The sequence below is a fragment of the Callorhinus ursinus genome, unplaced genomic scaffold (assembly GCF_003265705.2).
Source record: "Callorhinus ursinus isolate GAN/ISIS: 27379988/994484 unplaced genomic scaffold, GSC_fseal_2.0 scaffold29, whole genome shotgun sequence".
In the NCBI taxonomy this organism is placed as follows: domain Eukaryota; kingdom Metazoa; phylum Chordata; class Mammalia; order Carnivora; family Otariidae; genus Callorhinus; species Callorhinus ursinus.
Window position 1 is genome coordinate 5,956,654 of NW_027397091.1, and position 27,302 is coordinate 5,983,955.

The 27,302-nt window shown below is 38.2% G+C and overlaps 1 protein-coding gene across 7 annotated transcripts in view; it reads left to right on the forward strand.

Moving 5' to 3' along the window:
• The window catches only part of PLCB1 (phospholipase C beta 1), a 722,355-nt gene that overhangs the window by 586,778 nt on the left and 108,275 nt on the right, over window positions 1-27,302 (forward strand). For all 7 annotated transcript variants that reach the window (XR_012374115.1, XM_025876536.2, XM_073878364.1 and 4 more), the window contains exons 19-24: window positions 3,382-3,536; window positions 7,013-7,177; window positions 8,554-8,653; window positions 9,351-9,455; window positions 10,492-10,601; window positions 25,833-25,965. Coding sequence is in view for 6 of the 7 variants with exons in the window: in XM_025876536.2 (XP_025732321.1) it covers window positions 3,382-3,536; window positions 7,013-7,177; window positions 8,554-8,653; window positions 9,351-9,455; window positions 10,492-10,601; window positions 25,833-25,965 (768 nt within the window). In the remaining variant the exon portion in view is untranslated. The remainder of the gene's footprint in view (window positions 1-3,381; window positions 3,537-7,012; window positions 7,178-8,553; window positions 8,654-9,350; window positions 9,456-10,491; window positions 10,602-25,832; window positions 25,966-27,302) is intronic.

Here is a 27,302-nt window from a genome sequence, read left to right on the forward strand (position 1 = left end):
ATGCTAAGTGAAATAAATCAGTCAGAGAAAGACAAATGCCATATGATCTCACTCATATGTGAAATTTAAGAAACAAAACCAATGAGCAAAGAAAAAAAAGAGAGAGAGAGAGAGACAAACCAAGAAACAGACTCTTAATCATAGAGACCAAACTGATGTCACCAGAGGGGAGACGTGTGGGGGGATGGGTGAAATAAGTTGATGGGAATTAAGAGGACACTTATCATGATGAAAAAAATTAAATGATTTGAAAAAATCTGTACCTTTAACAAGTCAAAAAAGAAAAATGTTACACTGGATTTCTCCTCCATCAGCAATGTATGGTGTGAAGTATTCCCTCTCGTTTGAGATCTTGGTTAAGTATTACCATTAAATAATAGTAATAATAATATTCCAGACAAAATATTATCTCACTGTTGCTTTAATTTTATTTCTTTGATTATTATTGAGGTTGAACATTTTAAATATGGATTTTGATTTTTATATTTCTGCTTTTATGAAGTGCATATTTAAGACTATTGTCAATTTTCCTGTCCACTTATAACAGCACTTTTTATATAATGGGCATGTTGTCATATTTTGTGAAACAGATGAGACTGGGCTGATTAATGTTTTATTTTATGGAGTCTTGGTTTATTTTTATTATTACAGGCTCTCCATCCCAGGATTAGATCCATAATTACTTCTGTTTCTCTCATGGTTTCTTTTTTATCTGAATTTGACCCTTTCAACCACCCAAATTTAATTGTGATACATAATCTCAGGAAGAGATAAATCCTTTTTACACTAAACTGAAATTACAGCTTAATAGATGTAGGCTTTTTTGGTGTGGTTAATTTGGGTCCATTTTCTTCCAGTTATATTCTCCTCTATTAATAAATTTGTCTGCCTTCCTGGAGCCAATAGCTCAGTTATTATTATAATGTTTAATAATATGGTCTAATACCTGGAAGTGGAAATTCTCCTTCATGGCTATTAGTTTTTAGTCATTTCTTGCTACAGCCAGTGGGACTCCTATTCCAAATGAATTTAATTTACTTATTATTATTTCCGTCTCCGCCCCTGAGAAAGAAATGGGATTTTCAATAAAATCACATTAAATTTACATTAGTTTAATTGTTATATTGTGTTTCCCTCTCCCCACTGGAAAAATTATTTTGTTTAAAATCACATTAAATTTATAATTTGAGGAAATTTGAAGAAAACCAACACCTTTTAATTTTTAGTTTTCTTATCACAGAAAGAATGTTTTTCTCTTTACCTTAAAAGTTCTTACATTATATCCTGCAGCAAAATCACACATTTTCATCTGTGGTCTAGTTTCTTTAGATGAAAACCTTTTTTTTTTTTTAAACATTATATTTTTAGCAAATTGTTCCTGGATATTTGATATTTGTATATTTATTTTATGAACAAATGTTTCATAGTCATCCTCCAAGCTCTCATAATAGCCCATTTTGCCAGTAGCTTCTATTGGGTTTTTCAGGTAGACACACACAACAATTTAATCACATCTATGTTTTTTCCCTTCCTAGTGCTTTGGACTGACCATTCTAGAACAATATTAAATAATAGTATTAAGGGTGGGCAGCTTTCTCTTCATCCTGAGACTAAGGGGAATTTCACTGAGTAGATGTTGGCTGTGACTGAGACAGATACCCTTTCACACAGTAAAGGAGTACAATAGCCCTTCTCATCTGCGGCTTCACTTTCTGTGGTTTCAGTTACCCATGGTCAACGGGGGTCTAGAAGCAGATGTTCTTCCTTCTGACTTATTGTCAGAAGGTCAAAAGTAGCCGAATGCTACGTCACAATGCCTATGTCATTTATTTCACTTCATTTCATCCCGTAGGCATTTCATCACCTCACATCATCACGAAAAGGATGAGTGCAGAGAGAGACCACATTCACAAAACCTGTATTACAGTATATTGTTATAATTGTTCTATTTGATTATTAGTTGTTGTCAATCTTTTATCATGCCTAATTTATAAGTTAAACTTTATCATAGCTATGTGTGTATAGGAAAAAAAACATGGTATATGTAGAGTTTGGTACTATCCGTTGTTTCAGACATCCACTGGGGGTCTTGGAACACATCTCCCATGGAGAAGTGGGGACTACTGTATGCACCTGTCCTAATTGACTAACAGTGCTTTAGGAATTTATGTTCATGTCATTAAATGTCTATTTGAAATCTGTTGGGATAAGCATATATTCATTTCTTCTTTTGTGAGTAAATAGATCTCCTAATATGTAATTGTCCTTTTTTTCCTGGAACAAACTCTACTTCCTTGTTGTGTGTTATTTTTTAGAACAAAAGATTTGCTATTGTAATTCTTTAGGCTTTTGGTGTCCATTTTTTCAAATCTGATAAGTTAGTCATTTTCTTATTTTAATACTTTGTCCAATTGTGGTATCATAGTTACCATAGCTTAATAAATTGACAGATAAAATTTCACTTATTTTCCCTGCTCTAAAAATGATTGGTTACTTGGAACTGAAATAATTCTATGGTCACTTTGCTATTATCCACCTAAGCAGAGATGAGTCATGATTCAGAATCTAGAACAACCTAGAACAGCTTCCCAGATTCCCAATGACTTAAATTTTTTTTAAAAAAACCTTACCAATTGCAATTAGTGTGAACATCCATTTCATATGCTGACTAAGCCTTAGGAAAACTTTGGCAGTAAGTTTTGTCCATTAGAAAGGAGTCAATGTGTAATTAGATGCAGGTGGTAAGTAACAAAAGAAATGCAAATTTAAAAAAGGAAATCCTTCTCTCCTATAAATTAAAAAAAGAATTCTAGCGTTCAAGGTTGGTGAGGTGTGGGGAAGGCTCAGAAGCATGGATGAGAGGTTTAAAGTGGCATGAGGTTTCTGAAGGGCATTTTGGCAAGACTTATCAAAAAGTACACATCTTTTTCCTGGAACACATCTTTTGACCTAGAAATGTCACTCCTAATAATGCCATTAACGATGGCTTCAAAGATTTCATGACAATGGTATTCATCAAACCATTATAGGTAATGAAGAATTTGCACAGCTGTTAAAATTAAAGCAGATAAATATTTAGTGAAATGGATATACTACATGTTCAAAACATATTTGAAGGAGAAAAACAGAATATACACCAACGAGTTGGCAGCGGTTTATCTCTAGATTTGGAGATTACAGCTCAACTTTTTTTTCTTGTCTGTGTTTCCTAAATTTCTACAATGAATAAATATTTATTAAATAAATATTTATTCAATGAATAATAATAATAATATTTATTTCTTTTTAAATAGGGGAGTAAAAATGGACTGTAATACAATCTTACTTTGTTGCTCTAAACACCAGTATTGTCACAATAAGGGTTGTGTTTTTAATATTCAGACCTGGCTATGCAAATAAATATGGGGATGTACGAATACAATGGGAAAAGTGGCTACAGATTAAAGCCAGAGTTCATGAGGAGACCTGACAAGCATTTTGATCCATTCACCGAAGGCATCGTGGATGGGATAGTAGCCAATACTTTATCTGTCAAGGTACGTACCTCTCTATTACAAAACTGTCCCCAACAAAAGTCTCAAACAGTACCTATTTTGCGTAAAGAAGTAGTTTAGTCATCAAAAATTTAGAGCTAGCAATATCTCCACCTCCTTCATGCATTTTTCCTTTAAGGACCAAATCTGAATTACAAGTTTCAGAAGCCATATGCATGAGATAAAGGAACTTAAATCCTATTCTTTAATAGGATAAAAATTGGACCCTAAATCAATAAACCAACTTGAAGAGTCACCATGGTTGGTCTTTTCTTTTGGTACAAATATCAGTGACCTATGTTGGAGAAATCTTCTGGTCTTTTATTTCTCCATTAGTTCTTGAAAAATAGCCACCCTAAGCAAAACTAGAGAAAACAAGGTATTCTCTCAATAATATTCTCTCAATAAATTGTTAACTATTGAATAAAAGCTCCCAAGTTACTGTTTTGAAAATCTATCAGTATTCAGGGACTTAAAACACAGAGTAGTGACATTAAGTAAAAGAATCGCTTCATTAAACATACATCTGACCTTAAAATACTAATTCAAAATTATTTCTGCAGTCTTTGAAATTGATGTTACATCATATAATTTTTTTAGCTGTAAGAAAATATTTTGTGCTATGAATGAAAAACCATTTCATAGGAGCTTTTTATGTGAATTCTATAAGCTCTTGGTTGTTGTGGCTCTTTCATTTACTTTAAAGTTTCCTTTCTTGGGGTGCCTGGGTGGCTCAGTCATTAAGCGTCTGCCTTCGGCTCAGGTCATGGTCCCAGGGTCCTGGTATCGAGCCCCGCATCGGGCTCCTTGCTCCGCGGGAAGCCTGCTTCTCCCTCACCCACTCCCCCTGCTTGTGTTCCTGCTCTGTCTCTCTCTCTGTCAAATAAATAAATAAAATCTTTAAAAAAAAATAAAATAAAATAAAGTTTCCTTTCTTTCCTGTTTAGTTGGGTAACTGTGGAACTAAGAAACGTTTTGTATTGGACATAAATGCAATTTTCAGACTGACCTTAAACGAAAGGCATATGAAAGACTGTAAAAAAAAAAAAAAAAAGTAACAGTTTTGCTAATTTCTATCTACCCTAAGCTTGTTGAGCCCATTTTTACTTTAAAATTTATGTCACTTGACACAAAAGATTAAAAATAAAATTTCAGTGAAGTGTCTCAAAATTATATCTTTTGAAATTATTTCATGCCATCTATCTGAAGAGTGGAGTTGGCAGAATTAGAGCTTCGAGATTATGTTTATTTTAGGAAATTCTTTTCAGCAAAGGATGTTTCATTCCTGCCGAGTTTGATTAAGATAAAGTCCTAAGCATCACACACTGACAAAATGTTATTTTTAGAACCCTTGTCAATTGTTGTTATAGTTGGATCAAACTAATAATTTTGTTCTTGTGTGCCAGTTCATCTTGTTTTGTGCATGTGTGCTTGCTTATTTATGTTTTTTTTTTAAATTCCGGGCGCCTGGGTGGCTCAGTCATTTAAGCGTCTGACTCTTGGTGTCAGCTCAGGTCGTGATCTCAGGGTCGTGAGACTGAGCCCCACGTTGGGCTCCGTGCTGAGCGGGGAGCCTGTGTGTCCCTTTTCCTCTGCTCCTCCCCACTCTCTCAATCTCTCAAATAAACAAATAAATAACGTTTAAAAAATATTTTTAAAAACTCTACCATGAAGGTAGAAGTAGTTAGAAGATGATGGCATAGAAACAGGAAAGTGAGTTGAGGGGAAACAGTTGAGACCCAAACAGACATGAGGGGCTGCCTGAGTCCAGAATGGAGACACGGCTGTTGGGTGGTCAGTGTCCTCAGAATAGACAGGCCAGGCTGCTGTCTCATCTTGCCTTTCACATGATGGCCAGAGCCAAGAGGCGGCTCATGTCCCTCCAGTGGTGCCTTTGTTTTGACCTTCTGACATAGACTTCCTAGTGTCAGAATGGACTTGGGTGCCCAAAAGGTGTTCCACCATCCTATTCTACTGATGGGAACATTGAAGGTCATTAATTTAGTTAAGAACCTCTGCTTTTTTTTTTTTTTTAGATTTTATTTATTTATTTATTTGAGAGAGAGAGAGAGCTCAAGCACAAGCAGAGGGGAGAGGCAGAGGGAGAAGCAGAGGTAGAGAGAAAGGGAGAAGCAGACTCTCCGCAGGGCAGGGAGCCCAACACAGGGCTCCAACCCAGGCCCCTGGGATCCTGACCTGAGCTGAAGGCAGATGCTTAACTGACTGAGCCACCCAAGTGGTTCCCCAAGAACCTCTGCTTTAACCAAACACCTTAAGCACACAGAATCCTTGGTGCATCTGATTTCCCACTGTGACTCACAAGCTGGGAAGTTTCACACTTGTCTGCTAAGTTGTTCTCCCTTAGAACCTCAAATTAAATAGAGATCATTGTTGGCAGGTCCCAGGCACTCAGGCTACAGAGAACATTCAGGAGAAATGAGCTATCCTGGCAAATTCAGACAGCCTATTCCTCGTTTTTCTCTCTAACTGGTTTGGAATTTCTGACCCCATCAGCAAATAGCTCACTGGCCTCGCTGAGCCCTTGAGGGCCATTTACAGGCTGACATCATGTCCCACTTCTGGCCCCGCCATAGTCTTGATAATTCTGTCCCCTTTCACGGACTTGAGCTCAGAAAGCTCCTAGCCATCAGGATATGTGATTTTAAACTCTTTGAACTCTACAATATCCATAAATTTTATAGCTAAGCAAGGAAACCCATAACTGTGTGGACAGCTAACAGGTTGGGGTTAGGAGTGATGATAAACTGGGCTTGATGGTTTAAAGTCGATATTTGGGTTTTGTTTTTATTATCATTGTAGCTTTTTATTTAAAGTATAACAACTCTGGGGGCACCTGGGTGGCTCAGTCGGTTCAGTGTCTGACTCTTGATCTCAGTTCAGGTCTTGATCTCAGGGTTGTGAGTTCAATGCCTTGTAGTCTACTTAAAACTATAAAAATAAAAAAAATAAAAATATAACAACTCTGAGAATTGAATAACATAGGGTTACAACCATTTCTTCAAGTTGAATTTTATGAACAAAAGGAAACTTTTTAAATGCTAGTTTCTACTTTGTTATGTTTTAAATTTGTGCTCTTACCCTTTTAACTTCATTTACAATCATGCTAAAATGAGAATTTTTTTCTCTTGTAACATCTTTAAGTATTAGAAAAACCTTTATATTCAGTTGGCTCTAAGATCAATTTTCAACATTTAACAGATGTATCTCAAGTACAAAAGGTATAATCTCATCAAACTTTTGGTATATTTTCATTTATTTCCTCCTATACAATTTTGTCTTATTAACTGACTCCTTCTGACTTCAGCATTTTCAATGTGCCTCTATCAATTCCTTAACCAAATTTGTTCTCTTGCCTCTATTTCATTTTGGTTATGATTCAACCAGCATTTGTACCTCCCTAAAGTATTCTCTTATATCACTTACTCATTTTCAAGAGTTCCTTTTTGATTATTTTCTAGATTATTTCAGGTCAGTTTCTTTCTGATAAGAAAGTCGGGACTTACGTGGAAGTGGATATGTTTGGTTTGCCTGTGGACACGAGGAGGAAGGCATTTAAGACCAAGACATCACAAGGAAATGCTGTAAATCCTGTCTGGGAAGAAGAGCCCATTGTCTTCAAAAAGGTAGGTCTCATATCCTTGATATGAGATGTAACTGCATATTCTAGGTGTTTCACTCTGAGAAAAAAAAATTACAGGAAGAATTATTTGTTGCTAATTTGGGAATTTACACATTTATAAAGCAATAGCACTTTGGGGGCTATCTTAAAAACTGTTCAGGAACTCTGTGAATCACTTGTTTGGATTTTCAGAATTGCGTTGTGAATCCCTTAATTCTAGTATACCTCGTTTGGAAGACCAGAAAAACATATAAATTAACTCGTATCCCCTCATGATACAAGTGGTAAATGATATATTTTCATCGTAACTGAAATGAAGTAAAGTGGAAAGTAGGGAATAACATGGTAGCAGAGAGAAGGAAGCCCATACATCCTAAAAAAGAATATTAATTAAACTTCCTATAACCTCTAGCCTCTGGCAGCCGATCATTCTATCTTGTCTGGATTCTGTCTGATAGAGTTAAAATCTTTCCATTTGAATGGGCCTCCTGTCTGCCTTCACCAAAAAAGCAAATCTTCTACACACATGCTTGTCACACAAAGGAAGACAATAGTCTAGTAGAAAGTGGAATAGACGATCTTACCATATCATTTACTTTTATCTGGCCAAAAGATCTAGAAAGGTTGTCTTCTGCAAAGAGAATATCTGTGTTAAGGGTCTCTGTGCTCCCACTATCTTTAATATGTTAATCAGATTTAATAGTAGTGTCTATTTCAAAGAGTTATTAATAAGTGTTCCCCAATACACTGAAAACATTTATGAAATGTCTGGCGCTTTGAAAATAGTCAACAAATATTAGCTTGCTCTTGTTACCAAAATTAAGTCTTTAAGGATACAGTTAGCCTCATGTTCTCCACACATGTTTTACGTTGTGGGGGGAAAAATGAGCAGTTACTTGTTGCTCATTTGGGAATTATTTATAAAGCAATCTCATTTTGAAAGCTGTCTGCAAGCTCTATTTTTGCATGTTTGCTTTTGCTTTGAAAGTATAAAAGTGATTTGCTTTGAAAATATAAGAGTAAGGGCACCTGGCTGGCGCAGTCTGCTAAGCATCCAACTCTTGATTTCAGCTCAGGTCATGATCTTGGGGTCATGGGAATGAGCCCCACATGGAGCTCCATGCTGGGTATGGAGCCTCCTTCCTCTCTCCCTCTCCCTCTGCTCCTCCTCCCTCTCCCTTCCCTGCTCATGCTTGCCCACTCTCTCTCTCCCTCAAAGAAAAAGAAAAAAGAAAATGTAAGTGTAAAGGCTCAAATAGTGGTAAGACTACTAACTTTATATTTAAACGTTTGTCATTTCCATATTTAAAGATTACCTTTCTAATTCCTTCTTGGAGTTGCTCCTTCTTATAACCACTTGTATCCTGCATTTCCCTCTAGGTGGTTCTTCCTTCTCTGGCCTGTCTGAGGATAGCAGTTTATGAAGAAGGAGGTAAATTCATCGGTCACCGGATCTTGCCAGTACAGGCAATTCGGCCAGGTATGGACAGTGTGGTGAGAAACTATCAAAGCTGTCAAGAAAACCATCACTGCCTTACGTGATTGTTCAAGGGTGAATTAGGAAGCTGTCTGAAAACTCAGTGGTTTATAACAAGTGCTTTATCTTTATGCTCACAAGTCTGTGGGTTGGCAGGGTTTGGCTGGGCTCAGCTGTGTGGCTGTGCTTTAGGCTGAGGGCTGGAGTTAGGTCTGCTCCCCGTGAGCTCATTCAGGCTTCCAGGAGGAAGGAGCAGTAGCACCCACAGTATGGACATTTATGGCCACCCCCTGGAATGCATATAAGGGCAAGCCCGACTCTGCAAGTGCATTTGAATCCTCTGTTTGCACCACAACCCTAACATCCAGTTGTCTAAAGCAAAGCATATGGCTAAGCCCCAAGTCAAGAAATCACATACAGGGGAAGAATTTGGACCAAGAACTCAGTCTATGACATACAGTTTTAGATTCTCTTTTGTGGGGAAAAACGTGATTGAAAAGGAAAATAATCAGAATCAACATTGTTTTCCTGTCTGATGAGAAAAATAATTTCACATAAAACCATGTGATGAAAATAAGAAGTGACCTGTTTGTCATCCAAAGTCACCTAAAACAAACACTTCCATCACATAGATGTTCCTGTGTTGTAACTAACATTGTGAAGAAAATATGTGATACACGGTATTAATGTCACCCTATAGGCTATCACTACATCTGTCTGAGGAATGAGAGGAACCAGCCTCTGATGCTCCCAGCTGTCTTTGTCTACATAGAGGTGAAAGACTATGTCCCAGATACATATGCAGGTAAACAACCTAAGTCAAGGGGATGTTTCTATCTGGGGCCATCCTTATTTTTGTGGTTTAGTGGAAGGAAAATTGGACCAAAAATAGGCAGGAAATTCTGGCCTCAGAATCACTTCTATTTATGTATGCATGTTGATTAAATTGCTCAAGACTTTGTGAATAGATTTTAATTTCATTGAAGTCCGAATAAAATATTGAGCATATTTATCTACTAGTGGTATTATTCTTATGGGTGCAGCAATTTCTAACCCATGCTACTTGCTACTAAAGCAGTGTATCTAGGTCTGTACAATGACTTTATCTTCAGCCAGTTTTAGAAGCCAGATCCTTTTCATGGGTGAAATCCTAAGTTTAGAGGAATTAACTTGTGACAATGTCAACCAGGAATCATAAATTTAAATACTCCTGGTGTTAAGTGGCCTGATTATAAGGTATTGGGGAGTGGTGGAGACTATGGCAAACTTGGAGCACATGCCCGTCCAAAGATGGCAGCCATAACTCACTCCAGCTAGACAGTATCATGTGTGAATGATACTCATATTGCCAAGTCTTTGGGTTGTTTCAACAGTCTGGAAAGGAGGCTTTTTATTTGAAATATTTTCCTTCATTTATGAAACACCATTTGGGCCAAATAGGACAAGTGTGTGGGCCATTGTTGGAATGGATGGGCCCCTCAAAATAAACTGAAAACTATGTAATATTGAGGTATCTTGGGTTGGAGCCTATCCAGTTTGGCTGTCAGAGCTGAATTCCCTTGAGTTCTGTTTTCCTGAGGTTGAAGCAAAGGGTCCTGACTTGTCCATTTCCAAAAATGTTGGATGGATGAGTGGATAGTTACATGGTATATGGAAGAGTGGAAGATGGATGATGATTCGGTGGATGGGTGGGTGAGTAGGTAGAGGATGAATGAATGGATGGATGGATGAATGGATGGATGGATGAATGGTTAGTTGGTTGGATGGATGGATGGATGAATGGAGGATGGATAATCAATATATCCAGGACCTTTGATCTAAAATATCTCTTCCTTATCTAGATGTGATTGAAGCTTTGTCAAATCCAATACGATATGTGAATCTGATGGAACAAAGAGCTAAACAATTGGCTGCATTGACACTGGAAGATGAAGAAGAAGTAAAGAAAGAGGTGAGCGAGTATTCTAATCTTATGTGGTATTAAGCATGATTTCCACACCCAGTGGCTGGCTTTGCCTATGTAACATCATACCTCATGAGAAGAAAATAATACATTGGAAAAACTCTTTGATGGAGCTCAGCATTGTCTCATAAAACATCTACATGATTGACTGAATTTTTCATATTTCATCCTCTTCTGGTGTTCCATGCCCACACCAGCATCTTATTTTGTGCCTGCATCGAACAGTCCACATCTGGCCATTTCAGGTGAAAGTTTCTAACTGATTTCATATTAATTAAAGGTGACTAAAGCACTTAGAAAAGAAGATGATCATCACGTATTTAGTATTTTCTTTTTTCTTTAATCGAAAGTGCAGGATTTTCAAAGTGCTTTTGTGACTTCTTAGAATACATAAAGTCATTAATACAAATACCTAGTGTGTAGTATGGGCCATGAAATGTTTACTACTATTATTACATTGTATACTTATATATTATAATACATATTCCCAAATAATTGGTATATTTTTCTAAATAAGATGTCACAATGCAAAGAGTAATCAAGGAAGGGACTGGAAATATTAGAAGTGAAATTTAAAAATATAAAGCTTCTATGTAGACTGGCAGTCCTTTAGTTTTCAAAAAAGTGAAATATAGTTTAATGATTGGAGGTGACACCAACATTAAAAACAGTGAAAGAAATAAGCTATTTTCATACTTCATTGAATATTCTGAAGATCAGTTCATGGAGAAAGATGAGAAAAATGGAGAACTATCAGAATGGGGGGAGAAATTTTGGAAAATTGTTTGCATAACTATAACTAATACCAAGTCCATAAAGGTTGATATAATTTATTTTTTTAAGATTTATTTATTTATTTGAGAGAGAGAGTGAACATGCAAGCAGGGGGAGGGGCAGAGGGAGAGGGAGAAGCAGACTCCCCACTGAGGGTGGAGCCCAACACAGGGCCTGATCCCACGACCCCAAGATCATGAGCTGAGCCAAAACCAAGAGTCAGATGCTTAACCAACTAAGTCACCCAGGCGCCCTAAGTTGATATAACTTATTAAATAACTTTTTTCTTGTGCCAAAAGAAACCTAGGTTTATCATGGAAAATTTTTAAACTAAATATAAGAAAAGAAAAGTCCCAAAGATACTACCTAGATTTCAAACCCCTAAGCCACTCAGACATAACACTGTAAATATGGAGTGTATACAAAGCTAGTCTTTTTATGCACAATTATTACTTTTTTATAAAATGGGATAATATTCTCTATCTGTGTTTTAACCTTTTATTTTCACTTACTGCAAATATTTTCCATGTCATTAAATATTCTTCTGTGACATACCCTTTAATGACTTCATGCTTTTCTATCATATAGCCATACCATAGTTTATTTTTCCAATCCCCTATTATTGGATATTTGAAATACTCCACTCTTTTAAACAGATCTTCAGTGAACATATGTAAATACATTTTTGAGCACATCTATGATTATTTCCTTCTTTTCTTGCATAGAATTTTAGAAATTTTTGATATAAGATATGTTGAGCTAATTGAACATGAGAAAAAAATGAAAGGAGAGGAAAACATTCAACATAAGAGTAACATTTCCCAGGATCTTATTTACACTGCCAGCATCATGTCCCATAGGACCAGTAGAGAGTGAAATTTAAAGTTAGACTGGTAAGTTTCATAAATAATGCTTTTTGTGGTATGCAATAAATAGGGTTATAGGAAATTTTTACATTGCCAGAAAATTATGCCTAACAGCAGACATGAATATACTTCCAAAGTCATCTGTGCCTCTAACATCTATGCTTAGCATCTGCAGAGGGAAAAAAAACAAATGAGAAACACCTAGGCCCCCTGTGTGAATTTTGAGGGCTTAGTCCAAGTGCTCACTGCTTGTGTGGGGCTCACAGAAGGAGGGGTCTTCCCATGCTCCAAGCAGATGCTATTGGTGTCCTACCCAGGCCTTCTTTATATTTATAATTTTTTTAAGATTTTATTTATTTATTTGAGAAAGAGAATGAGAGAGAGCATGAGCAGGGTGAGAGGCAGAGGGAGAAGCAAACTCCCCACTGAGCAGAGAGACCAACTCAGGGCTGGATCCCAGAACCCTGGGATCATGACCCGAGCCGAAGGCAGATGCCTAACCAACTAAGCCACCCAGGTGCCCTCAGACCTTCATTTTAGTGCTGCTTCACCCACGGCCACAGGACTACTGCAGGTGTGGGCTGCAGACGGCTCACGGCTACAGACTTTTCCAGAGGACTGGCCTGAGCTGATAGGAGCTACTTTGCTGGAGATGTCTGGTAGATTATTCTCGGAAGGGGGTGACCCATGCTGAGCGACTGAAAGATCCAGGAGAATAAGAGCCCAGGTCCCTTGCTTCTGGGTGGGCAACTTCTGTATTATAATTCACACTCCTGAGCCCCCATGGGATCAGGCTGAGACCACATTTCAACTTAATCTTCTTTCCCGGTCTTACCCTGCTTTCCTCACCTTCCTGCAGTTTCTTCCTGTTCTCAGTAAATCACACACTCAACCACCGCCATGTTGAATTCTGCTTATAGGGAACATAAGGCTGAACAGTTGCTGTTTTATACTGAAAATCAAGAATAAATGCCCTTTCTGAATTTTTTGTCTGGGAACCAGAATTTGAATGTTTGAACGCAGTTACATCTTTAATCCTGGTGGTTCTTTAGAGATCATAGTGCTTTTTCTTTCCAATGGCCTTCAAAAAGATTAAGAGGGGAAAATTCAGTGAATTTCTCATTTTGCTCATATAGACACCAATATGTAATTAGAGGCTCTCCTTAGAAATCTTACAGAAGCTTTGAAACTCTTTTCTCTTCTACCTGCTTTAGCTCACTAACATATGTAATAAAATATAATTCAAGGTAGAGATAGGTCATGTAGGTAGAAATAATCCTTAATAATATCTCTTTAATCAATTGGATGTATTTTATTTTCTAGGAAATAGAAGTTCAAAGAAAGCATTTTCAAGTGAAATTGCCTCTATTGTCACTATTTAGAAACAATACTTTTTCTATCATCCATTTCTACACATTCGTTAGCCAGGTTCTCCAGGGAGTGAGATGTTCTCTCAGTTGGAGAGAACATTCAAGACACCGCCAATTTCTGCTTATATAGTACAGCAATTGAGATAAAAATTCTCCTAATGGGGTATTTTACTCATGGTGCACCAGAGAGACCATTTTTCTCGAGATTGCAAAAAAAAATGTCACTCTAAGGAACGGGAGACCTAGGGCCTTCAAGATGTCAGGGATCCTGTCACACTACCGTCCATTCAAAGCCTTATCCTTGCACCAAACATCACATATCAAAAATCTATTTAGAGAGAAAGCAACGCTAATGGATATAAAAATACAGAAGTAGCAATTTAGGTCAACTTTATTTTTGTTTCTCCTCTAGCAGTGGTGATCAGAAAGGATTTTCAGTAAATGCATAATATTCATTAAATTTAGAAGATATTTAGACATTTTCAGTTTTAGAAATCATTTTAGAGGCATTGAATCCCGTAGATTCCAAATGGTCCAACAGAGAAAATATGATTTTTTTTAAAGATTTTATTTATTTATTTGACAGAGAGGGAGAGACCAAGCACAAGCAGGGGGAATAGCAGGCAGGGGAGAAGCAGACTCCCTGCTGAGCAAGGAGCCCTATGTGGGGCTCAATCCCAGAACCCTGGGATCATGACCTGAACTGAAGATAGCTGCTTAACCAAATGAGCCACCCAGGCTCCTGAAAATATGATTTTTTTTTTATTTTGAAATGTCAAAACCCTAAATGACCTCATTTTTGAAACTCAAGGAAAAAAAAATCATTTGCCCTTACCATGTAACTCTAGGAAGGAAAAGTCATTCCACACCTTTGAACACCAGTGTGTCCTTTATCTTGTCTTGTAATGATGTAAGTTTGTTTGAATGAGGCCACTGAAAATAAGTAGCTGTGGTTTTCTCAAAAGAAAATTCTATCTAGGACATGGCAGGCACTGGAGACGCTATTTTAGCAGCGAAGACTTTTTTAGTATAATCCTTTTAACTTGGTAGTTATAAAGGTCATTTCTATTTGAAAATTAAAGACTTCATTGGACTGCAAAATATCCTCATATTTTTAATACTTTAATAAATTATCTTCATAGAGTAATTTGCAAACCAAATAACTAGGCAAGTTGAAAATTCCCACATGCTTTGAACACTAGATGTTTGTTTCAGATCATGTGAAAAGATAGATAGATATCTATATATAAATCCAACATATTTATGTAAGTTAAAGAATAATAGAGATTTGAGTTGCTGGGTTTATTTTATGTCTTTTAAAGTTGTCATTCAGGACACTGGGTTAGTAAAATTGTAGAAAATTGCCTAATCTGAATTATAACAAAGGCTTTATAATATTTACAGCTATTTCTTTATTTAAAAAAAGGTATATAAAAAAATTTTTTTTAAAGATTTTATTTATTTATTCATGAGAGACAGAGGAGGAGAGAAAGAGAGGGAGAGAGAGAGAGAGAGAAGCAGAGGGAGAAGCAGGCTCCCAAGGAGCAGGGAGCCCGATCCCAGGACCCTGGGATCATGACCTGAGCCGAAGGCAGACGCTTAACCATCTGAGCCACCCAGGCGCCCCTATAAAAAATTTTTAAACATAATAAACCACACACACAAAAAAAAGGCCCTCAGTAATCTTGGAGATACTGTTAACATTTTTGGTGTATGTCCTTCTAGCAAGTAGATGCATATATATTTTTCTTTTAAAAAATATTAATTTTTAAAATGATTTCACAATCCTAATGTTTTCATGTGGTTATAGAAATGCCTAATGAGACATCAGTAACACTCCTGATTTTCTATTCTTAAAATACAACTGTAAAGAGAAAAAAGTAAATATCCAATGTATTGAATACAAAATAATATGTGACATCTTTAATGTCCACATGCAGTATTTGAACATGACTTGCTTTAGCATGTTGGGGAATGCAGAAGCACTTTATTGTGTGCTTACTATGTACCTGGCACCGTTCTGAGCCCTTTCATGTATTAACAAACTTACATCTTAAAATATCTGTATGTTTTGGTTACTGGGATTATTCCCACTTAGCAGATGAGGAAACTGAGTACCAGGAGATTCGATTTCTCAGCCAGTGTCACACAACCAGTAAGGAGCAGAATTGGCGTTGAAATTCAAGCCATCTAGCTCCAGGACTCATGTTCTACAACAGCATATCTAGAAGTCTGATGTGTAGACCAGGGCATCCTGAGTCAGCATGTCTGGGGTGGGGAGAGGCTCAGCATCTCTCACAAGCCCCAGGGGATGGGATAATGCCATTCCACGGAGCATACTTTGAGTAGCAAGGGTATACACTCTACCCCATTGTACTACCTCAATAACAAAACTGCAATTTTCCGGTAACCGTTAATAAGGACTATGCTTCATTCCTCTTTCTGCCCTCTATAGCACGTTGCCTGGATAACTAAGCACAGAATATTAAGACCTTTACTTTAAATGGTTGTAGCATCCTTTGAATTGAATTTTTTGTCGAATCAAATGTTAGGATTCCCCCCCCCTTTATATCACTGGATATTATATTGTTCTTCAATAGTAAGGTTTATATATGTGGGTTCCATTTGATTAGTTTGCATCCTGGCTTCTGGCCAAAATTCAGTTCCCCCAACTCAAAAACTTCTAAGGCCACATTAATTCACTAAGTGTTCATTTCTACCCTTGGAGAAAGTTATGATCTAAGACAGAGAACTTGATACCCCAAACCTTACTCAACCCTCAAGGCCAAAATTTCTGTTCTGAAGAGTTCCCTCTATCATCTGTGTGTGTATTACACAAGCGAAGGTGTGTTAGTGGTCTTCATATCACTTTGATGTTGAAAGGGAAAGCTGTTTAGTAATACCATAATTTTATTCATTAATTCCAAGAGGCCTACTTTTTAAGTTGCCAGACTCTTGTGTTCTTATAAGTGAGCTGGAATGTATCAAAAATAATTTATTTCCTTATTCAGTGTATGGCACTGTAGGCACCTTTGATGGGATTTGATTATTTGAAAAGAAAAAAGGTTTATATGATCTAGTGTGGATTTCACCGGTAGGATAACAACAGCAAAAATTCAAGCTGGTACAACTCATAAGATTACTGTGTTTAACTTCAGAGAAAGCATTGGGTGTCGTTTAATCTATTTCTAAGACAGAAGCTTGATACTTCATCCATGGTTCAAGAACTTGGCGCTAAAATCAAAGATGAGTTTTCCTGGTCATTTTGGATTCTCTTTAAATGAAAATCTTGCTCCTCAAATAATAATTTAGCAAAATACCAACTTGTAGAAACAATGATTTCTCACAATCCCTGAACTTTAAAGCATCCAATAAAGTAGGAAGAGAAAATTTGCCTTTTTGGAGATGGCCTTTAGATAATGACACTTATCCCTTTATTTCTATATACAGCTCTGGAGTTTACAAGGCATTTTATTGGGTGCCCTGGAAAAAACTGAGCCCTAACTAGACAACACATAATCCCCATTTTTATTTTGTTTCTTTAAAGATTTATTTATTTATTTGACAGAAAAAGACACAGCGAGAGAGGGAACACAAGCAGGGACAGAGGGAGAAGCAGGCTTCCTGCTGAGCTGGGAGCCCGATGTGGGGCTGGATCCCAAGACCCTGGGATCATGACCTGAGCCAAAGGCAGACGCTTAACGACTGAGCCACCCAGGTGCCCATAATCCCCATTTTTAAAAGAGGGAACAGTTGCTTATCATGGTAGATTGACTTGCCTAATATCGGTAAGCAAAAAATGGAACTAGAGTCTTTTTAAATGAGTTCTCAAGAGAGGACCATATATGAATTTGAGTTGAAACTATTCAAGGATTGGTTCAGTCTCACTGCTTTTACAAATCTCCTCCATATCAATTTTTCAAATTTCAGTGGATTCAAATAAGGAGCTTTGGGTTCATCTGCCCAAAACAGCGCTACATCCAGAAATTTGAATATTATAGTCCATGCCAGGCCCCTACCGTAGGGACTGTAAAAGTGTGAATCTCAATGACAGTTTTTCACTCTCTAGAGTAAGGCTTCTTAAATTTTACTGTGCATACAGATCACCTGGCGATCTTGTTACAACGCAGATTCAGATTTCATTGTTCTGAAGCAGAACACAAAATTCTGCATTTCAAAGGAGCTTCCAAGCAATGCTACAGCTACTGACCTGTAGGAACAGATTCTGAGTAGCAAGACCCTCAGATTTAAGCATCTATCAGAATCACCTGGATCACTTCTTAAAGCACAGATTGCTGGCCTCACCCTGAGAGTTTCTGACTGAGTAGGTCTGGGGTGAATTTGCATTTCTGATGAGTTTGTTAGTGATGTTGATGCTGCTCGTGAAGGGACCACACGTTGAGAACCAATGCTGTGGAGTCCTACATCTGTGTCTCACTTGGGCCTCTCCCCGTGTGGAATTAAAAAGCCATTATTCCATCCACTCTAAAATGTCAGCTTTATCACAGGACCCCAGTAGGGCTCCAAGAGAAACTCTTTTCTCAGGGAATTGTCCAGAATCTGTTTTGTGAGTGATTGACCGCAGTCTCTGCCAAGTGATTTGGCTTAATTCAAAAGATATATTCCCACAAGATGAATGTTAAGGGTGGTTGGTCTAAAATCTTTTTTTTTTCAAGTAAATGCTTTGTTTATTGATATTCCTTTTCATCTTTTTTTCAAATACGCATATTCATTTTTTTCTCATATGTGGTCACTTTATAGATAACATTTTCATTTGTAACATTATACGGTGAGTGATTTTCCCTTTTGCTTGTTTTGTAAAATCTCCCTTTCCATTATACAACATCCCTGCCTTTTCCTATTCTTAACAAGGAAAAAAAAAACCAAAAACCCAGTACTTGAAGATAGATATACAAGGATGTTTGTACAAACATTGTTTTCTGTAGGTGCAAAAAGTAGAAGAAAGATTAGCTGTCCATCCAGAGTACACGGTATTGCATCCGTTCTGTGAAATGGTATATGGCTTTTAAAACCGACTGTTGGCGTCTCTGATTTCCTGGCCCAGAGCAATGGCTTGAGTAGTGAAGTGTCCACACAATATTTTTTTTGCAAAAACACATCACAAAAATTCCTTGTATGGTCTACATTCATTTTAAAAAGAAAAATTCATGATTTCTGCCCAACTATAAAGAGTTCATTTCTTCTGATTTCTTTGGCAACTGTATCAAATATTTCTAATAAATTACAATGGGCAGGAACGATAATATATGTAACATATATAAAATTGTGTCTCCCTTTAATCTCTTTCTAAATAAACTGCCATAATTCTGAATTACATGAAAATTCTCTGCAGACAAGAGCAGCATCTTCATTCACTCACTGATTCATTCATTCAAAAAAAATTGTTTTCTTATGGTAACATAAGGTGGTTCTTTAGTTTCAGGACCTTGTCATTGACAGTGTATTTAGTGATTATACGTGAGCGGAAAACAAAATGCAGATTTCTTCATTTATTCATTCAATTAAAAAATTTTTGAACACAACTTTGTCAGTCACCATGCTGGGCATTATATACTATATATTATATATAATATATGTAACATATTAATTATATATAATATATAACATATGTTATTAATAACATATTAATTATATATAATGATGAAAAAAATCAGATGCTCTCATACGCCTTACAATCTGGAGGAAGAGACTAACATTAATAAAAATTCATGCATATACATGTAAACAGCTGTTACAAATGTTTCAACGAAGATACCATGTGAATGCTGATGACTTTTTATGTGATCAAAACTGAAGTCAACAGATGAATTTATTCAGCTCCTTAAAGCTGTCTTCTGTTTCTAACTCACTCTGGTAGATTCTTCACAATATAGTTTTGCCATCATTTATTATAAAAATTTTCAAACATAGCCAAATGTTGAAAGAATTGTATAATGAACATCTATGTATCAATCACCTGGATTCCACAATTTAAATTTTGATGCATTTGCTTTATCACATCTATATCTATCCATCCCTCTATCTATTCATTATTCTATCTTATTTTTTAATGCATTTCAAAGTAGGTTGCAAATATTAGTATACTTCATCCTGAAATGCTTCAGAGTACATACATCGGGAGGTTTTTAGAAATTTTTTTTAAAGATTGTATTTATTTGTTTGACAGAGAGACACACAGTGAGAGAGGGAACACAAGCAGGGGGAGTGGGAGAGGGAGAAGCAGGCTTCCCGCGGAGCAGGGAGCCCGATGCGGGGCTCGATCCCAGGACCCTGGGTTCATGATGTGAGCTAAAGGCAGACGCTTAACGACTGAGCCACCCAGGCGCCCTAGAAATGTTTTTAATTCCTTAGAAATATGCAGTAGATACATTATTTAATTTCATCCAGGTAATATGAATTCAAGGTACCAATTTTATGTATGGTTGAGGAAGTTCTATTTTTTTTAAGATTTTATTTATTTATTCATGGGAGACAGAGGGAAAGAGAGAGAGAGAGAAAGAGAAGCAGAGGGAGAAGCAGGCTCCCAAGGAGCAGGGAACCCGATGCGGGACTCGATCCCAGGACACTGGGATCATGACCTGAGCTGAAGGCAGACGCTTAACAACTGAGCCACCCAGGCGCCCCAAGTTCTATCTTGAGAGAAAAGCCCACATCTGTCCTAAGTGGACTGGATTTCTACATGATGACATTATAAGACTTGCTCTTGATATTCAGTAAAAGCTGATGACCCTGCCCCTTACTCACCTGGTATCTGAATCAAGATGCTGTCATCCTAACCACTACATGGAAGGGATTATACTTTTTATGTGATTCAGGCAGGACAGCATGACCCAACACCTCCAATAGTACAATAAATATTTGGTATTTGAAAGACCCGTTACTTACTATACTACCCTCTCAAATAAATTCCCCAAATCCTAGTTTTCTATTGCTTGATTGTCAGATCCAAATTTTCAATGCGCTGGATGGAAATCTTTTCAACTGGTGTACCAAATGGTATCACCTCCTTCTGCAAAACTTGTAAAAGAAAACGGCCTTCCCAGTAATCCCCTTACTGATCCACTTGTGTTATATTTTAAAGTCACTTCTGTTCATTTTGGAAAGTGGAAGGATATAAATTTTTTTAAATAAAATCTTGGTTTTAACAAGTCCGTTATTCCGTTTTGAAGGAAAAATATTGTAATGCTTCTATTTGGCCACTAGAGGGCAGGCACCTACTACTGTAGTTCATTCTGCACAATTTTCTCCACCTAACTAAGCAAAATCTAGTGCAATTAACATACTATCTTCTGAACCTTCTTTCCTTGAAATTTATTTAATTGGATCGCAGGAAGCTCTCCATTAAATTGAGAAAACTGAAATTTCTTGTTCTTTTGTTTCTATCGCAATTTGCAGTAAAATATGAAAGTATTTCATGCTTATTTTATTTCAACTCAAAAAAGAATATTTGAGCAAAGGCTAGGCAGAAATAAAGCCACAGGGGTTGATCCCCACTGATTCTTTTGATCTGGACAAGGAATTTGGTTTTTGCATTTCAGCTCGCATATCTATAAAGGGGAATTATTCAACCTTTCAGTGATAATGTCAACACCTTTCTTCTAGTATTTTATTACTACTATAGGCATTTTTTGTTTTTCAGTTCTTGTGTTTAGCTGTTCTATTTAACTCATTTAGCTTTTTATTTATGAATGCCTTTTTAGTGTAACAGAGTAAACTCTTTGAGAATGATGTTCACATTTATACATCTCTAAATTTCAGCTGCAAATTAAGTTACCTTTGTGGTTCCTTAAAAAGTTGCTATTAGCATAGAATTCAGAGTGAAGTAGGGCAGCCGTGAAATTCAGACTTTAGATTCCAACACATATTCGAACGCCAATCCTGCTATTAACTGGGTGGCCTCTAGCAAGTTATATGACTTTTAATGAAGTCTTTAGTAAAGACCTTTTTTTAAAGATTTATTTATCCATTTATTTGAGAGAGAGAGAAAAAGAGAGAGCACAGAGGGGGAGAGGGAGAAGCAGACTCCCCGCTGAGCAGGGACCCTGGGATCATGACCTGAGCCAAAGGCAGATGCTTAACCAACTAAGCCACCCAGGAGCCCCTAGTAAAGACCTTTAATAACACCTTGGATTTCTTTGCTTTATAGTGGAGTTGAGGAGGCAGCCGACGCAGGCATTGCACTGAGGCTGGTGTGTCTAACACCATCTAGCACTCGCTGATCTACAGCTGCTTCTATAAGCACTCTCCATGAGGGAACAGTCGATTAGAATTTGTACCTACTGCCCTTGGTTAACATAGTATTTTAAATATCAGTCTGATATATTTGCCATCATAGATTCTCACTAAATTAATAAATAAAATTTGTTTCCGGAATATCATAAGAGACACCTGACAAGTATCAAGCAAAAAAAAAAGAAAAAGAAAAAACTGTGGAGGAGCCCCCAGATTCCTTAGCCCAGCATTCAGCCCTCGTCACTCACCCTTTGTTCTCCACCTTTGTTGGGCCCCGGGGGCGAGGAGGTGGGGCGTGGCGGGCTGCCGGTCATTTGGCCCACTGCATTTCCCAGCATGCCCCTCTCGCGCCACCATTGCTGTGGGTGCATTGCTCACCCTGATACAGTCTCCGAATTCTAAACAAACCCTGCTCCTCTGAGCAGAGCGTACAGATGGGCAGCTTCTGGGCCAAATGTGGTCCGAAGATGTGCTTTGTTTGGCCTCAGTGATTTAAAATTAGGAGCTTTCCCACATACACACACACAAAATTCGTTTTCCAGCTTTTCTTGAAGCCTGGGCAATAACAGGCTGAAGCTGAGTGGCAGCCGCCCCTTTCCGGGAGCTCCCACTCCAACTCTGGCCATGGCCCCACTTTGCCCTGTTGTGTTAAGTCTGGTCAGTTTGTTCATTTCCATCTTTTCCATTAACAGCCTATTCATGTACAGTCTGAGGGGCGCCTGGTTGGCTCAGTCGGTGGGGTGTGCGACTCTTGATCTCGGGGTTGTGGGTTCAAGCCCCACGCTGCGTACAGAGATACTTAAAAATAAAATCTTTAAAACAAAAGACTGTACAGTGTGAATAGCGCCCCCTGGAGTTCTGCAGTGCAATCCACCTTCCTGGAGGCAGGAAGCTTACCTCAAAATCCAGCACCAAAACTTGGTGGTATCTTTATCCTCAGTTATAACTGTAACATGTTTGCCTGTATGTTTATTCAACATTTATCTGCCTTAAAAAAAAATCTCTCTGAATTGATACATTATGTCAGTTTCTGGGATGTAGGGCTTTGTCTTGCATAACCTTGATAAGCAGAGATTTATTTTTCCTTCAACCTGCCTCAAGTTGATGATTGAACCTGGCTTCCCAAGGGTGTACAACTACATGGAATGCCTGCAAACCTGATACAAGGCGAAAATAGGCTTGCTGGATTCATTTTGAACACACTTCCAGCCTGATAACCCCAAGACACTAAGTTTGGTTGCCAAAAAAACCACATACTATTGCCTTCTTGAAAGCTAGCCTGCCATCACCTCTTTTTTCCTCCGTCAGAATTTTCTTTTACCCTATCTTTCTGCAGAGGACTAATTTTAGCCAGCTGTCACATTGAGAAAAAATGTGATTTATCTCCCACATGGTTCCAGAAACCTGCCTGGATATAGATGGGGAAGGTCGGATGCCAATGGAACAGGAGTACCCTCTTCTCGTGTCCCAGGCAGCTGAGTTTGGTGACCGCAGGCTGGGAGGCTGGGAGGCTGGGAAGGCTGGGAAGCTTTCTCTTACCTTACTTTACCCAGAGGACCAGGCCCAGTTGATGACTCTGCTGATGTCCCAGGGCCCTTTCCCACATTCCCTTTACTTCAGTCCATCCTTTGCAACGTACATGCAACTCCTTTATGAATTTTGTGGCCAAATATCTATGATATTTCTTCTCAAGTGTCCCACAAACCCAAATGCCTGCAGGAGTGAGACAGGTAAAGCCTAAATGAGTAAAGAGGAAATCATCCTAAGAGGGATAGAAACCACTCCATTCAAGCCCAGCGTGGGGAATGCAGGCCCAGCATTGCCAATCTGATTTTTCAAGAAAAGCAAGAAATTCGTTTTATTAACATAAAATCTCTTTCATTAAAATCTTTGGCAACCTTGGGTGAGCCAAAGAAAACATTTCCGTGTGCTATGTTTGGACCCCATGCCTCCAGTTTACAATTTTTTTTTAAGTTTTATTTACTTAAGTAATCTCTAACCCCAGTGTGGGGCTCGAACTCACAACCCGAGATCAAGAGTCACATGCTCCTCTGACTGAGCCAGCCAGGCACCCCCACTTTGCAATTTCTTGGTGAACAAAAAATATGGAATCCCTCCCTTTGGCATAATGCTTCTAGGGAGAATTTTCCTGAAGGATGTAACTTAAGAATGCAAGCAGAGTAGGACCTACCCATCCAAAGTCGCCATTTTTTTTCAAAAGGCAGTGTTCTACCATGGTGAGTTCCGTAGGCTGGCTCATTTCCCCCTTTAGGTTCCTGCCTTCCCCACTTCATTCCCAGCCACGCGTCCCAGGGCTCATCGCTTGCACTTCAATACCACTAGCCATGAGCAGGCCATGGTAGATAAGTAAGGGTGATTTGTTGAATTGAAATAAGTTCTGCCATCATGGGAAGCAGTTTTGGAACTCATGTTTTAACGATGCTTTTTGGGGACAGAGTCAAAGCCACTTGTGACGATCATTCTCATCTTACATTTCATAAAAATGTTTTCATATGACCTTCTGCTGTCTGTAATTACATGACAAAATATCACAAGGTTGGGCTCCAAATGACTTCTAGCTATTTCCTAATATATATTTTTTTATGTACTACCAAGTAGAACATTGGGATAGCCATTGTCAGTAATGTCTGCCATGAACCCGGATGGTAATTCTAAGAAAAGTGTTGCAGGGCATTTCAGAATTGAAATGCATCATTGCAATGGTATGTGATGACTACTGAGGCAATTATTTTATAAAGACCAATGCTTATTCAACAAACATTTACTAACATTTATTCTACATAGAACACAGTGGACTAGCTGCTGGAAGGAATGGAGTGGAGATTTCATAAATTCCAGTGCATTTATTATTATTATTCACTGGTAGTATTGTACAAACTTAAAAGCTTTATTTATTTTAGACATACCTATTCACTCTGTGCCAGGAATTTTCTAAGCATTTTATAACTGTTAACTTATTTGATCCTTTAAACAACCTTACAGTGTACATAATATTATGACACCCACTACAGACACATCTTCATCTATAAATATGAGGAAATTGAGGCAGAGAGGTAAGTGACTTGCCCAATACTACACTGCTAACAAGTGGCAAGGCCAGGGGTGCCTGGGTATGCAGTCCATTGAGCATCTGACTCTTGGTTTTGGCTCAGATTGTGATCTCAAGGTTGTGAGATCGAGCCCCGCATTGAGCTCTGTGCTTAGCACAGAGTCTGCTTGGGATTTTTTTCTCCCTGTCCCTCTGTTCCTCCTGCTTATCCCCTGCCCTCTGTCTTATATAAGTAAATAAATCTTTAAGATAAGTGGCAAGGCCAGATTTTGACCCCAGGTAAGGTTTGACTCCAAAATCTCTGCTTGAAACCACTGTACCAGTTAGCTACTGCTGCATAACAAACAACTCCCAAATTCAGTGGCTTACAACATCAACAGTGACTCACTATTTTTCATGAGTCATTTGGTTAGCTAGGTAGCTCCCTCATGTGTTTGTGGTCAGCTGGGCCTGACTGGCCTAAGAGATCCTTACCTAGATGACCCAGCTCTCCTCTATATGGTGTCTCATCCTCCACAGCTGTAGCAGGGGTCTGAGAAAGAGGGAAAATTCGCAAGTACTTTTTCAGTCTTCTACTTGCAGCAAATTTGCTGCTGTCTCATTTGACCAAAGCAAATCACATGGTTATATCCATGTGGGAGGGCACTACAAAGGGGCATGGGCATTGAAAGGTGTACAGATCGGGGCTTTTTAATATAATTAACCTACTGGGGTCATGGCTCAACACCATGCTATTTTTACCCTGCTTTCCAGACAGTTTCAATTTGGTATTTCAGACCCCAGATGAGTTGTGAAAATGCTAAATCAAATGTAGGCTTGTTGGCTTAGGAAGGTCATAAAAGAACAGTAGAAAATGTGGAAAATGAAATGATGTTTATGATTCTAGACTGATCCTGGGGAAACACCGTCAGAAGCTCCAAGTGAAGCCAGGACAACTCCAGCAGAAAACGGAGTGAATCACACTACATCCCTGGCACCCAAACCACCCTCCCAGGCTCTCCACAGCCAACCAGCTCCAGGTAAACACTCTGAAAAGAGAGTTATGTGACATGACTAAGAGCCTCCAGTTTATTTGTGCCACTCAAAGAGATAGCATGAGCAAAGATGCAAGGACATAGGAGGAGCTCCAGAAATGTGGAATGAATGAATGAATGCCAAGAGAGATTCATGAGTGCTCATCTGGTTCTGATGATAATTTATGAACCTACAACAAACCATCGCTCAGATCTCCATGTCTATTTAGTGATCAGTTATAATCCATGTGGGGACAGGGTTTGTGAAGGGCTCTTCATGCAACTTATAAAGAGCTCTGCTTGACAAGCACGTTCTTAGCTCTCCTTTACTCTTCCAGTCTCTGCCAAGAATTCCTTTCCATCTTTCTCCAACTGAATTTTCAATGGCCTTAGGTGTCCACCATGTGCTGAGCACTCTTTTCAGCCCTTCAAGTGGATTGACTCATTTCACCCTCATGCCAGGGCTATGAGGGCAGCTTCTGTCATTGTCCCCATTGGGCAGAGGAAGAAAGTGGTTTTTAGATGAAGTACTTCCTGAAGGCCACATAGCTAGTGAAGGAGGAAGTCAGGATGGACACAGTTCCCTGTGATCCCAGTTCTTGCTTTCAACTCTATTCCTACCAAAGGTCCACTCGTGTCTCACTCCTTAGAAAAATCCTTTCGTTTCTGTGCAGCTAACTTTGACCTTTGATCTAAGACTGCTTTAGGCAGTCCTCTCTCCTATGTATGTCCCCTTTCCCCAGTAGATGGTAGGCTCCCCAGGCTTCAGTTTCATGCTTCCTTTGCACAGACCTGAGGAATAGCGTGTCCTGGATCACTTTTTGTTGAATGGGTTAATATAAAGTAAAGAAAAGGGAGAAGAATTTCCTTCCATGAAGTTATGTCTTCCTTGTCTCCTTCCTTCCTCGTCCTACTACAGCATGGCAGTGACGAAATCCAGATTTTTTTTTGTTTGGAAGGGAAAGGGCATTTTTCATGAGGGAGAGTAAGATTTTTAAAAGAACAAATCATTTTGAATTTGTATCAAGTGTGCATGAACTGGGGCCTGTGCTCTTAAGAAGGTTGTTGAGATCAATAACAGTAAGAAGATGATTTGATCATAAAGAGTGATATTTTCAAATGAAGAGTTTTGTATACCAAATACAAACATTTTGAGTGCTTCTGGAATATAAATAAGTCATTTAAATATGTGAGTAAATATAGTCTTGTGCTTTGAAGAGTAAAAGAAAATTTGGCATTTTAGCACTTGATTTTTTTAACTTGATGTTTTGAAATAATTTGACTTACAGAATCACTTTTAAAAATGGCACAGAATCGGGCGCCTGGGTGGCTCAGTTGGTTAA